Raw genomic sequence first — 15,551 nt, forward strand, 5'->3', positions numbered from 1 at the left:
AGAAACTGGCTTGGCACAAAACATTTGAAGTTCATATGGAAATTGCTATTGGAAAACCAAACTATTTGTTCATTGTCTTCTAGCCTTTTTCCATATTATACTGTTAACAAGTTCTATTGCTATTCTTATTGGAAATTTTCTCAGCTTCAACATTGCAGAAGATCGTTTTTCAGCCAAAAGTCAAACTAAATAGTTATTAATTATTTAAGAGATAAATTTATGGCATGATTATGCAACTGTATTGTGGGCAACACTGTATTCTGCAGTGTGACATAGTAGCCATGATTTTTGTCCTCTATTCTTCGCGCCAGAAACACCAATGTTGCCTGCTGAACAGTGGATGGAGCATAATTATAAGACATCAGTGACTTTAAGCATTAATAACTTGTGTTTCTTACATTTGATCGAAAAGTGGTCTTCAACAAAGTTGTAGCTGAGAAAATGTTCAACAAGTGCAGCTATCATTTTCTAAAGCAGAGCGAACAGGTGAATTTTGAGGTATTTATGAGCGAAATTATGGTTTTCCCATAGTAGTTTCCATATAAACTTCAAATGCTTTGTGCCAAGTCAGTTTCTTACTAAATGAGTTCAAATTTTGCGAGGATAATCAGGACCTAACTTGGAATTGTTTGAGCACTGTGGCGCGATAATTTCAAATTTTGCATCAGTCTAATGCTCCATGGTAATAGGCTGCCATAGCAACCCACGGTTCGGTACACGGTCAACGGCTCCAACCATGATCTCGTCAATTACGATGAGGAACAGTAGCGGTGATAATATACATCCTTGCCTCACACCCGCGATTACCCGAATCGGGTCAGACAAAACTCCGTCGTGCAACACTCTGCATGAGAAAGCCTCGTACTGCACTTCGATGAAGTTGACGATCTTATCAGGGACTCCCTTGCGTCTCAGAGCGCCCCACAAGTTTTCGTGGTTTAGTCGGTCGAAAGCTTTATCGTAGTCAATGAATACCAAGCACAGGGACTCTTGGAACTCATGGTCCACACAGGATCTTCCAGTGACATTTCTAAATATATAATTGAACCCTTTACAGCAAATTAATACCCTTAGCATCCCACACTTCATTTATAAATAGTGTTTCCATTAGCTTTGCTCAAAATAAATCCCAGGTAGCATGGACCGTGTAATGCCAACGGAGTTCATTCGGCTTTGACATTAAAATGTATCCCTTCTCACGCAGAAGAGTAATCGCTATCGCATGTGTTTGGCTCCTAAGCGAGCACGAAAAAAAAAGACAGAACAATTCCAATCAGTCTACTTCCAGTCAGTCTATTTCTGAAGAGGCCCACACGGAACCGTGCTTCCTGCAAATAAAATGAAATTCCCTTCGAATAATCCCACTTCCATCCGCCATTCAATGAAACGAGATAAACTCTCATGCACAGGCAAACGCAGTCCAAAAATAGCTTCATCTCTTTGTCGCTTCCAGTAATATTTGCTCTGGAAGCTTTCCGTAATTTTGTAGGCCACCCATCCGGATCAGGGAATCAGAGCAATTGCGACTCTCTTCATCGAAAGTTCAAAACTGACAGCCGATTCGTCTGCCTCAACGAGAAAGTTAAACGTATCAACTCTTATCACACTCCACGAACGTCCAAAGTCCAATCCCAAAAGCGCAGAAACTTTTCCAACAGATGAACATTCAACATCTGCTGCTGCTGCTGCCCACAGCCTTCGTTCATCACACCCAGTCAATGTATCGACTTCATCTATGTAAATATCTGCTTCTGCCACCCACCCCCCCCAGTCGTCTTCGCTACTTCGGAACCACTTTCCCGGAAGGTTGGAAAAAGGTGCCAGTAAAGAGCTCCGCCCCCATCATTCGTCCTTGTTGCCTTCGTTGGTTCACCTCAAGGCATCATCCGCCGCAGCAGCGTCAAGATTCGAGGCAGTCGAAAAACTTTCAACTCTTTACTGCTGCTGCAGCTCTTTGCTGAGACGTAAATTCTTGAAATTGTTTAATACGACCCATACCGGATCGCCCGTTTTTTGCTGATGCTGTAACGACGCCACCGGGAAAAAGATTATTTACATTTTGACAAATGTAAATGTACGCGGGATGCTTGCGGCGATGCAGGCCCCAACGGGTTTTGACACCTCCCCCGCCCCCTGTTCCCCCAATCGTTGTTGTTTTTCTCCAAGATGTGTCTACCTTCGGGCGCAGGAAGCCTGGAAATGTTGGCGTTTGATGTGCACTAATTGAGTTTCGGGAAAAATGGGGTGAATAATTCCTGATAAATTATTCACGCAGTGAAGTCCTTCTTTAAAGTTTCTATCTGTCAGACATCTTCTACGACACTGTAACAAATCTAATTGTTTTCCGCGTTTGAACCATTAAATCGGAAGAAACCGTATTAGGAAGCGATTTATGCTCGTCTCGTGTACCGCATACTAATTGAGAGAACTTAATCATAGGATACACTGCAGTGCCATAGCCATTAGGTGCTTCCTTCCAAATTTGCAACAACCTCTGCTAGCAGCAGCAGCATCGTCAGTGCACTCACCATTCTGTGGTAGACCCATAATTATTTTATTTTTTTCTATGGGTAATAATCGTGGCTGTTTGCAAATACTGTGCATCGCAGCATTCGGTTCGATGAGGATGTTGCCAATCGTTTAAGAGGAATCTATGACATTCGTGTAGGTATCTCAGGCGGAAATAGATGTTTTATGTGCGTGGTTTTAGAATGATTAGGTTGGAATTGGCGGAATCGAGTGTGACATTAAATACGTCTCAACAAGCAGAGCATTTCAATTAGGGTAAGACTGGAACGCTAATTAGCAATTGCGTATCATTGCGACTATTAATTACGTCCTCGATGGTTACTTAAGCGGCCCTCATCGGGGTCTGTTTAAGTGCACAAAGCATCGTTTCGAAGTTTTATGAGATTGTCAAATTAGATTGTTTTTCCGACGATCACACTATAGAATCTGTAGAAACGATCTTTCTAGCTTTTTGTCATTGATCCGGGAATCGAAAACAACCGTGAAACTCTTTGATTTTATACGAGTTTATGATTCCATGAGATTTTGGAGATCTATATCATCAACATGTTAATGCAAATCTCATCTCATATTTTTGACGTAGGACTACGTCTGTGATTTCTATATGGGGGTACACTTTGTGAAAACCAAAAATGGAACATATAACAAAATTATGAAAGATTTTGAACGTTAATAACTCAGCTGCCCCTGGATCAATTTTAATAATTTTATCACCAATCGATCAGAAATATTTCTACGCATCTTTTAAATTTAAGACTTTTCATTTTTCAAAATGTCACTATTGAAATTTGCACGAAAGTGCAACTGTTGCTATAGTTAAAATTATCACTAATTGCCTGCGAAAAGCGATTTCCCTAACACAGATGTCAAAGTTGAATTCCATCCGGTCTCTGTCGAGCGCGTCATACTAAAGAGTACAAACAGAGAGAACCCCGCTCAAATTCCTATTCCTACACAAAACACAAGCTCTTGCTGCAGTTAACAAATAAGATTTATTATATAAGTCCACTTAGTCCTACGTCACCGTTGCGTACAACCCCATAGGGCTGTCCCCTGTAGTTTTTTTTTTCTATAAAGTAGACGTATTGTAGAAATGGAAGTTCTAAGATACTCTGTACCCAAGTCATATATCTTTCTCAGTCTTTGTACCTAAGTTCCATATATCATCGTTAAATATGATATTTGTTTATCATGACTCAGAAGTGTTTGGGAAATATAGAATATGTTCTAGAAACTTCAGAATCGTTTTGATAACTGATGAGCCTTCTGGAGAACAAAAGATTCTGAGAAATCCATTGACATTCTGAGAACTTCAGTAATTATCAGAAAATCTTCGATCTTGCTCCACTATTCTGCAGATCAAAGTCACTTAAGATTACTGTTAGTCTTATAAACCTCACTTGTATCCATTCTTGATGTCTTAAAGGCCTTAGAACAGCTTTCAAATGAACCAACAGACAGTGTCAGTTTGGGAGTTCCTTTTCTAATATTTTGCGCACGCTGCATGTCGTTGTCCCTATTAAGACAATCAAAGTAACCGAAAACAAATTAGCTGCCTTATAGTGGATAGTTTTGAACATTCAATTACATTTTGAATAATTCAATCAATTATCTGAACTCCAATACCTGTGCGTGTTGTGCAACATAATTGTTCAACGTATTCTCTGTGAACATCGGAACGCAAACAATTAGCATCCCTTCGACAAAACCATCCAGCTCAGACCTTGCTCGAGCTCACCCAAACAAAACAATTTGTTTTTGACGATAGGTACCATCTGCGACTGTTGCTCCGAGAATACCTATCCGTAGTGGCCATCAGCAAAACGTTTATAAAATTTACTGTCGTAATTGTGTTGATACCAATCGACGAACCCAACGAAAGGACCCTAAAGTACTAAAAATGTATTTTTTTTTATTGATGGTGCACATTTGACTGAGGCCATACATCGGGCCACATTGCCGGTATCACTCCATCACGGTCGACTGAGCTTTGGGGGTGCCGACTTTCGTTCTGAGTCTGAATAAACAACAGAAATACAGCAACCCACAGGTAGAGGACGACGACGACGACAGCATATTTAGGAAAGTTACCGTGAGCCCACACATTTGACTTGATGGCTGAAGCGGGTCAACAACAGCTTTCTTTCCTTTCTTCTCCTCTGCTGCTGTTTCTGCTCCTAGCGAGCACACCCCCTACCGGCAGACGACGAGGGTTCACCTTTGTCGGAATCCATCAATGAGTATAATTCATCGAAGAAAGAGAATGCTTATTGGCTTTCAGCCTGTCCTGTCCTCTACCCCACCGTCGCCGTTGCGCCGTCGAATCGGACGGAGGAAGGTGAAAAAAAATGATAAAATTCCATCGCTTTCTTATTTGCTGCTGCTCCCTCACCTTTCCTCTCCCTTCGATTCATAACGAGCCGTAACATCTGTTTGGCAGGTAATAAAATACTACAATGTTCTTTTCCGTCTTCTCTTCACGCAGGTACCGGGAAAAGGAGAAGGATCCGCTGGGTTTGGGCGGCGGAAGTGGGGCCGGTATCGGTGAGGGAATCGGCGGCTCCGGAGGAGGAGGTCTTGGTGGACGGGATCCGCACCATAACCAGCAGCAGATCAGTGCCAATCATCGGAACTACGAGCTGGATCTGGAGCGGGACCACGTGCTGCCCACGTCCGCACCGAATGCGGAAATTCTGAAGAGCAACAGTAATCCGACCTACCCGAACCCGAACCGGCACCACGGGCACGACCGGCATCGGCACTCCAACTCGACACCGTATCCGCATGGTGAGTTTCTCTTTCTTTTCTATTTCTATTTGGGAGATTTTATTCAACGAAGTTCAAGAAAGAGCTTCCTAACAATTTGCACATTGAAATTTTGTTTTTGATCGGACCTTTTCCGATCAGGATTGTTTGCTTATTTTGGGTTCTCAATCATAAGATCAAATTTGTTTTGAATTCACATATCGTTTTATGAAGGGTAAAAATTGGAGAGGTGGACCCTGCGGGAAAATAAGGATCTCTTTCCAATAAATGATCTACTTGTCCAGGGCTGGTACCAGGTCACTTTTTTCAAGTCAGTCACTAAAAAGTCATTTTTTACACCAAAAAGTCACTAAAGTCGCTATTTCTTAAAATTTAGTCACTAATGTCACTGTTTTACGACCAATGTTTAGAGTAAAGAATTTGTATTAAACTCTCTCCTTCCCATGACAGCACAGGCGATCCACAATTTTGGTTTAGCACTTTTCTCAAAAATACAATTTTGCATCTGAAAACAACCAAAAGCCTTCTGGAAAGTAAAGAGTTAAAAAGTCACATCAAAATGCTTGATTTGGTAATAAATTTGCGTTGGAAAGATCCATTGAAGATCAGCGTGCTAAATCTGCCTAGAATAGTTGCAAACAGTCGTGTAACGTTAACTGTCCAATTAATCATATCGTCTGGCCATTTTCCACAGAGATGGCGCTGTTCGGCTGGTATGAAGTGATAAAAAGCTCCATATAAAATTTGAGAGAAGTACGAATAATTCGCTTTCGGTGCATATTCAGGTCAATAAAAGTGAACGAAAACCTGAAGAAATTAGTCAGGAACTTTGTCGTTCAGTTTTTTCTTCGGAAATTAATGATACCAGTTTTACCTTCTTTACTACCAGTCCTCCGAGAGCCAAAAAATTCAAATTTGAGAGAGAAAATTCTCTCTCACGAGCTCAATCTTTCAACATGCCATGTATTTTGATGACAGTCGATTTGTGATTTCCCTTTCACAGATTACAAAATAGAGTACCTGTCACTACAAAACTTGTCTGGTACCTCTATATATGCATTTAGTTTAACATTTCAAGTCCCTCCTATTTGTCATACTCTGCGCAAAAGATACTTTATGCCCCGCCCCATACATAAAAATCGGCGGGAAATTCTGTGAGGGGTGAGCTATTTTGTGTGCAGAATGTGTAAAAAGGGAGGGACTTCGGATGTTAATCTAAATGCATATATCGAGGTACCAGACATGTTTTGCACTGCACTGTGAACAATTAACGGAAAACAAATTATGTGTAGTTTCCGATTGATGTCACCGCAAATAACAGTAGTGACATCTGATCGAAAATGAATGCAGAAGCTTGACAAAATGATTAATTCGTTTTGACAGAATCACTAATATTGTAAACCGGAAGAAGCAAGAATTCGAAATCTCAGATTTTTTTTTATTATAGTCACTTTAACGCTCTTGGGTCATTCGTGACTTGTCCGGGGGTGAGATTTGAACTCGTGACTTTGGCGTGAGAGGTATGGCTGCTAACCACTACGCCGGAACCTGAGAAAATTTTCAGTTTCTGTATTACTTATGTAGGTAATTTCATAATTTCTAGAAGATAACTCTTCAATGGATATGTTTGGAATTTTTTGATAATTTCCTTAGAATCATCTCAAGTTCCCCTTGATTCCCTTGAATAATGTTATATTATTCAATATGTTATATGTTAAATACTCTCTGGCATTCCTTTGACTCTTTTGTACCAATGTGCCTTCAAAATGCCATTTTTGGAATTCCGTCCAGGAAATTCATACAATTCAGTCTTCAAAAATCTTTGTATTCTTAATAATTTCGCGAGGTTTACCATAAATTTAACTGAATGATTTTCTTTAAAAGATACCGGTTGGAAATTTATCCTTCAGAGATGCTAAGCATTTTCTTAGAGTTTATCTTAGAATAGTTAAATGATTGCCTAAAAAATGTATGAAGAAATATCTAGGAATCCTTAGGTTTTTTACCAGGAACTTTTCTTGAAATTTTGCTAAGCATTCTTAAATCACCCTCCTGGAATTCCCTTTTAAATTCCGTAAAAATTCTTTAAAAAAATTGTCAAGGATTCTCATTGGAATTTCCTTGCATTCCTTTTCTCAATTCCATTGGAAATAACGTTTTTTTTACCTTGAATACTAAGTTAGACAACTGGGAAAAACCTGGAAAACAGGTATTTTAATTAAGAAATAGAGTGGCCAGGGTGCATTTGTTTCGACATAATTTTTTTTTTCATTGACATGATTTTGAGATATCACATTTTTCCTAGGTTTCGAATAAAAACTGTAGATCCAATATCCTGCCTTTTTACATCGTTATCTTCAAGGTTTCCCAAGCCTAATATGTTTAAAAATGGTTCAGGAAATTTTTTATGCTCTAAAAATCTTTGTTCCGGTAGGTTTAGTATCTGTCAAAACATCAAAAATCATGTAGCATTGACTTATTTTCTAAGTCCCAATAGATTTTAGAAAAAAATCTATTTCCATGATCATGAAATCTCCTCCTCCTGAACGTTAGAGATGTCTTGTATTGGAGATCGTGAATTTCTATATCCCAGCACAATGTTCAATATTTCTAAAATTTATCCGGGAATTTTACTCGTTCCAGAATTTTTCTTAGACTACGATCTAGAACAGCGACTAGACTACCATGCGTCTCCGTTGATTTAAAGCGACTGTATCATGGTCACAATGACATGGTAGTCTAGACGCATCAGGGTATTGAGCGAAAACCCAAAACTTGACAACTTGTAAAAAATTTAACTCAAATCGAAAAACAAACACATTGCTGATTTTTTAATATGTTGTTTGAAAAAGCCTAAATTTTCAAGGAAACATATAAAAACATGTTGTGCCTTCTGTCTACAAACCATGAAAAACATTAAAAAAAAAACAAATACAATCAATGTTTTTCAATACAAAATCCCAATTTTTTAATATCATTATATTATTCTTAAAAATAACCTTTAATTTCTATTAATTTAATATTTTGATGTTTTGAATAGTGATAGTGTTCAATGGTTCAAAAGTTATGAATTTTTGAAGAAAGTCATTTTTGTTTTTTTTGACCACCCTAACATGAAAATGGTTCCCTAATGACAAAATAAAAAAAAAATACGGGTCTAATATTTTGCGATAAAGAACAAAACTACCAATTTTAGCGAAATTCTGAGAGCCACTACATGTATCGTTTTGCTTTGGTATCCTTAATAATCAAATACCATAAACGAACTGTATCCCGGATGGGTAAACTATCCCACAAATAGTTTGGATGATACCCCGAACACGTCGTTAAGCTCTCTTTTATGGTTATTTTTATTAGGGATGGCTGTATATATACAGGGTGATTGGTACTTCGTGTTACACCCAAAAAGAGGTAAAAGTAGACCACATTTGCTGCAAAAAAAAGTATAGCAAGGTAAGTCGAAAAATCATTCCTTACCGAGCTGTTGAGCAATTAATTTTCTACTGATTCAAAGTGCCTCATTTTGCTCGGGTATTCATAAGCAATCAAAAATGTTGCACGACCATGCACGGAGAAAAAATACTACCCAAAATTTGAGTTATTTTTACATAATTTTGAGTTGAGCCTCTCACTTGAGCTCGTTTTTGTTGTCAAAAAATGAACGAGAGATTCGACCCAACATTTTTGATTGCTTATGAATACCCGAGCAAAATGAGGCACTGTGAATCAGTAGAAAATTAGTTGCTCAATAACTAGGTAAAGAATGATTTTTTGACCTACCTTGCCATACAATGTTTTGCTGCAAATGTAGTCTACTTACACCTTCTTTCGGGTGTAACACCAATTACCGGTTACCCTGCACGGCCAACCAGAACGACTCAGCGAATTGACTCAGAGCATTTTCTTTCCTTACGAAATTTACTCATATTTTGGACAACCTGCAGCAACTCATAGCTAATGAGTAACTGCAGGTTTTCCCAAGTATGAGTAAATTTCTCAGGAAAGAAAATCTTCTGAGTCAATTTAATTCAGTCGCTGAGTCGTTCTGGTTGGCTTATGCACACGTTATACTGATGATTATGATCAAACCAAGCTTCTCATGCTACAGTTCAATACGATTAATATTCAACGTTGCTATTTATTTATTTTTTTCTTTGACATGATTTAAAATCAGGGCGGGGTTAGAAGGAAAGGGGTGTAAGTGACTTTGATCCATTCTCTTCATTGAATTTCTCTTTCGTTAATAATTCAGCGGCAAACACATTCCTTGATTCGTTTGCCATTCTGGATGCTAGATGAAAGCCTCCTTTATCAAACTATGTGGCAGACATAGCGCAAAATCTTAGCTTAGCTTAGACTGACTGCACATATCAATGGTTGCTACTCCGTGATTGATCAGAATCAGTGAAATTGTACAATGAATCAACTGAATGGGGCTGGGAGTGACCGTCCATTCTGATTGTACAAGTTTCAGTGACTCCATATTTTGTAGATCAATAACGGCGCCGGCCACGTCCTTGCAATCAGGTGGGAGAAGGGAAGGAATATTAGAGTGACCTTTGTTGTGTGTGGGCCGTGTTTACCTCTGCACCTCAACAAAAAATACAGGAAAGGATATTTTGTTAGTAAGTTGGGTTCGTTGGATCAGGATTCACCTTGATAAGTGATGCGACCATGGTTTTAAATCAATCAGTGTTATCATGCATTATACATGGGTTTGCCTGAAGCCTAAACAAAATGGTGGATCATTATAATATAAATCTGACGACGTTCCATCATCAAAAAGCTGAAAATAAACCAAAGAGCTGAAAACCAATTCAAACAAATCAAATCAACAGACTAAACCAGGGTGAAAGCTGTAAGAGTGAATCATTACAGTATAAATCTAATGATGATGCTGGAAGAAAACTTAAATAATGCAAATCAATAGATCCAGTCTGAATGAAGGCTGAAAAAAGAGAATAATTATACATCAATGACCCCATTTTGTCAGCTAGAACAGTATGTGTATCTTAAACATCCATCGTGAAGGAGGAAGATATGAAATCACAATTATGTGGAGTTACTGAAAAATAACAGTTTGATGCGTGGAGAGGCTGACAGGATCGGGTCAAAACTGTAATGTGAATATTAGGAAGATTTATCATCATCAAACTATTCTTGAATTAACCTGGAAGAATGCTTGTGAATAATTGTTATACAGATAAATTAAATTGATAAGCTAAATGGTTCACACAACAACTCCAGCCTGTAGAAAAGCTGAAAATAGGGAATCTTTACAATGTTGATCCTACGCTATTCCACTATCGATGGACTGAAAGTATTCAGTCTAGATCAATAGATTTAGCTATTTGAACCAAAGCTGGAAAAGAACTTGTTAATTACCAATACATATGTTTATGTGGCAGAAATAGCGCAAAATCTGTTTATAAAGCTGTGGCTATCAAAAGAGCAAGTCGATGAAGAGAATCGATCAAAGTCACTTACACCCCTTTGCTTCTAACTCCCTCGAAATTGTTTATATCCTTGTTCTTTTTGGAGCAACAAACAAGTGAGATGCAAATATAGAATTTTAAATAAATTTAGTAACATTATTCAGATTTGCGCAATGATTTCTCTGAAATTTCTTAAACTTTTGATTGCTTTATTATTTACTGCGTGAAAAGGTATCGCAGTGGTATCGCGTCCACATGTGCAATCTGTGTACGACACAGGTGCAAATAATATAAAATTATGCGTTTAGATTGTTATAAATGTTATGGTTACATTATAGCTATACTTCCATACTGCAGACCACAAGTGACCATGGATAACCTCTTTTATAGTGTGGCTCAAATAAATCTTCGACCTTGGTTTGCTTCAAAAAAGATTAAATTCAGTTCGGATGGTCTGCCTAATCCCTACTGCATTGATTTCTTGACATGACGACCATGGCAAATCTCGTTAAATAGTGCACCTAAAAGCGAACTGTTTTTGGTGGCGGGTGACAAGTTTGTGAATGGTCAAATGGGAGAAATGGCTCTAATGTTGGCCTATGGATCTAAGATTGGGCCCATCGCTAAAAAATCTGCTATTTATCAATTTATATATATCTAGATGAACGTGTCATTGGGACGGTACTAATAGATATTTTTGGTCGCTATTGAAGATTTAGTCGATTGCTGAATATGGGCCCAAATTAGGGGCATTTAGGCCGACATTACATCCATTTCGCCTATATATGTTTTCCCTTGATTTGTTTTCCGTCGATCTTATTTTCTGTACTGAGTACCAATGCTTCTTCTTCTTCTTCTTCTTCCTTTTATTTTTCTTCTTTGCATTTCAAGCTTATTGCGTATGGCATATTGACTTATTGCGTGCTCTCAACTTAGTGTTCTAGATGCACTTCCACAGTTATTCATTGAGAGCTTTCGATACCTGTACCATTTTTGCATTGGAATAATTGTGTGGCAAGTACAATTATACCCTATGCCCAGGGAAGTCAAGAAATTTTCCAACCCGGAAAATAGCCGAAATGTGTGAGTTTGCATTAGGAAAAAATGTATGATGTATACGTGCCTAATGGGGTGTCTACATCTGTGCGGATTTGCTAGCGCTAGTGTACTCGCGTGTACTCGTGTACTAGCACGAATTTCAGTTGCTCTTGAAAATTCATGCTGGTAGACGCTGATGCCCTGTTTACATTATGCTAGTGAGCTTTTTTGATAGCAGCTAGCTCATTAGCGCTAGTGGAATAGCATAAGTGTAAACACCCCATAAAGCGTGCACTTCTCGTTGTGCACTTGGATATCTGATTGTGGGCAGAGTAATACAGAAAGAGAGTGCTAAACCTTTCTCCAAATGTTCTTTTTTCTCGCCTTCCCGCGTAGGAAGAGAAAATATTACTCGCTCTCACTCTCTTGCCAGTTGCAAATCTCTCATTGACCAATGGTTTCGCCTGACACAACTTAAGAACTTCCTGTGGTTAGTTCATTCTGATAGTGTTGTTCTGCCACCCAAGGGACTACATGAATTTACTCTAGATTTTAACACTGACTTGTATGACGGATATTCTTGATTACACTTCAGTCGAAAGAGTTGTGATAAAAACAAGAAAACATTTAAGTTTAGTCTTGCAAATCTTCCCTTCCTGATAGTGTTCTTGGTTTGCGTGGGCGTACTTCGCTTCGCGCGAAAAGGGCCATACAAGTTTTGTTTACACAAGATGATAGGCCCTTCAAATGTTGCGTGAGGTAGTGACTGATATAGTAATTGAGAATATATCCCTCAAATTTATGAAGCATTGAAATATAAAACAAAAACTAATGTATGGCGGTAAATTGTAACGAATAAATGTTGGTGTACAGCTTAAAAATGAGGCACGCAATGCCTCTGTGTGATAATTTCCATCTACAGTTGTCGTAAGCAATGGTCCGTTCCGTTCAAGTATGTTGCAAACTGTTACAAATTTCAGTATCGTTAAACATTGGGATCAATTTTATTCAAAGTTGCAACCATTTTTTTGCAATTGCTATAAGGCTGGGAGTGAATTTGGATTTTTTTTTCGAACACTAACGTTAATAGTTATGATCAATTTCATTAAAAAAAATGTTCACATGTCCTAAAGGTTATTTATAACTATAATGAAAAAAACATACAAATACAAATGAAAAAAGGATATTAAAATAGTATGAAATATTATCGTGCCATGGGCGTGAGAATTCAAGAAAAAAAATAAATAAATAAATAGTATAGATTTCCACCAGAAAAGCTCAAAACTACCTCATTTGGTCATATTTCAAAAAATATTTGTCCAAATCATTTCCCCTTGGAAACACATAAAGAAGAAGAGTTTTCCGAAGTGTGGTGAAAATTTGAGCCCAAAATATTAAGAAATAAAAAATCCCGCCCATGATGAAAATACGCCATTTTTTGACAATTTGGATACCTGCCGTTAATCAGCCTGTTTACTGTAGTTACTTTTAAATAAAACAAAATGTGGGTACATCAATAAGAATCTTCATTAAAAAAAACCTCCAAATTGACGTTCCAAGAGCACAAATAGCTTATTTGGTTGTGGAGTAATCTCTTCTGAAAGTTGAAATATTTAAAAATCTCGAAAATCCAGGGTTGTAGCCGAGAGGGATCTATGCACTTCAGAGCTAAATCAAAAAAGGCGTTTGTTCAGAATGCCAAAATAAGCGTTTTGGTCAAGTTTGGCTCAAATCGGTGACATCGACCACAGGAGATGTGCCCACTTGAGCTGGAATTACCCTGGAATGGATTTATAAGAACACTAGTGCCACCTAGCAAGAGAACTCCAAACTAAACTGTTGACAATTCAAAAGGTTTTACCCTCCTGAACAACATTGCAGAAAAGATCTCGTGATGTCCATCCAGCATTTACACGAATTGTGTCACCTATCGAGATAATTCAGAACTAATCTGTCAACAATTCAAAAGGTTTTAGCCTCATGAACAACATTGCAGAAAACATATCTAGCAAGAATCTCCAGGTGTCGACAATGCATGTTTACGAAATTTATAAGAATCTTCTTCTTCTTCTTCTTCGCATTGCATATCGCATATTAGCTTATTGCGTGCTCTCAACTTAGTGTTCTAGATGCACTTCCACAGTTATTAATTGAGAGCTTTCGATGCCTGTACGATTTTTGCATTGGTATAATTGTGTGGCAAGTCCAATCATATTCTTTCTAAATTCTATACCCAGGGAAGTCGGACCGGGAATTGAAACCAGCCACCTCCAGCATGGTCTTGCTTTGTAGCTACGCCTTTACCGACTGAGCTAAGGGAGGCCCCAATTTATAAGAATACTAGTGCAATAATTCCGAACTAAACTGTCCACAATTCCAAAGCTCTTGGTCTCCTGAACAACATTGCAGAAAATAGCAACTTTGTTTATTTAGGCTGGATCATGAGATATTGCATGTTCACAAATTTCTCATCAACACTAGAGTTACCTTGTGAGAGAATTCGGAACTAATAATTGCTCTGTAGTTTAAACCCTTTATTTGATAGTTTGAAAAATTGTTGAATTACCAAATTTTGAATGAAAAAACTTTTAATGACAAAAGGTTGAATGATTAAAAGGGGGTCCTTACAATTAATAAACGTCCTTACAATCGGTAAACCAAGGTTTTAAAAAGTGATTTCTTCAAGGTTCCAACCCAAGCAACATTGCAAGCTTTAGAGAAGCTTCAAAAATGTTCTTCAAGTCTAAGTCATGGGCTACAAGACCATGATAAAACCCAAAGTGTTTCTAGACACTAGAAAATCTACTGAGTAAACCTAGAAAGAGGTCCTCCAGCTCCAGTTCTGAAAGCAAAACCGCATCCGATCCCTTTTATGTAATTTGATTGCTAGCAGCTCGAAAATAAGATGATCTGCGGTTGAGATACGATACCACCATTACATTTTCCGTACGAAACATGAACATAAATTGCGAGAAATTCAATCCCATTTTTAGTATCGTTAACAATTTCGAGAACACCCCCTCATCCTGCGCTTATCTTTTGATACAACTTGATTAATTTTGTGGAAATAATTCATTCCATTCACTGCATTCCTTCTCTTCGCGATACACATCTCAATCGCCATTCAGCAGCATTTTCCTTTCAACCCACGCACGGAAAGGTTGAATAGTTTTTTTTTTTTAATAAACCGAGCGTATCCCAAAACCATGCGAGCAGCACACGTGTGTGTGTGTGAAAAAAAAAGTGAACATAAATTTCACCAGAATTCATCAATTTCACTTTTGATCTGAGCCAACGTTTTCCACCGTCATTGTTATTCGTCACACGCACATCATTCAACCTGATGTCGTCGTTTGTTACTCGCCTCGTGGCCTTTGCCTTTGCGTAAGGTTAGATGAAAAAAGGTTCAATTCGCTTCGGGACCTTTCCATTTTTCTGCTAGTTTATTGCCTTGGAGCGTTGAAGGTTTGTAGGAGGATGTCGCTGCTACTCGCTCATATTACCAATATCCTTAATTGCCGTTGTTCCTTCGCGCGTTATGTCAACAGCTGTCTTGTTCTCGTTCCCTTCCGACGATGATGGTGCATCTAGAGAGAGAGAAGGCCGGCCAGTCGTTTCTTGTACTTGTTCATGTTTTTGACACAATTTGTAGGTACACTCGCAGTCGGAGCGCATCGGATCGCACAGGACGCCAATTCCTCACGGGATCCATTCTCATTCTACTGGCTCCGAGCCGAATCGTTGACAATGACGGCAACCCCGAGACTGTCGGTAGACTACAGT

General features: G+C 38.4%; 2 protein-coding genes across 5 annotated transcripts in view; both read left to right on the forward strand.

Moving 5' to 3' along the window:
• The window catches only part of LOC135704698 (uncharacterized), a 397,828-nt gene that overhangs the window by 365,260 nt on the left and 17,017 nt on the right, over positions 1–15,551 (forward strand). For all 4 annotated transcript variants that reach the window (XM_065226178.1, XM_065226177.1, XM_065226179.1 and 1 more), the window contains one exon: positions 5,015–5,316. In XM_065226178.1, coding sequence (XP_065082250.1) covers positions 5,015–5,316 — 302 coding nt within the window. The remainder of the gene's footprint in view (positions 1–5,014; positions 5,317–15,551) is intronic.
• Positions 1–15,551, forward strand: part of LOC135704712 (uncharacterized) — a 329,334-nt gene that overhangs the window by 123,596 nt on the left and 190,187 nt on the right. The gene's annotated exons all lie outside the window — the stretch shown is intronic.

The sequence above is a fragment of the Ochlerotatus camptorhynchus genome, unplaced genomic scaffold, assembly GCF_037179485.1.
Source record: "Ochlerotatus camptorhynchus isolate MF236.1 unplaced genomic scaffold, CSIRO-AGI_Acam_v1.1 ptg000246l, whole genome shotgun sequence".
Classification (NCBI taxonomy): domain Eukaryota; kingdom Metazoa; phylum Arthropoda; class Insecta; order Diptera; family Culicidae; genus Ochlerotatus; species Ochlerotatus camptorhynchus.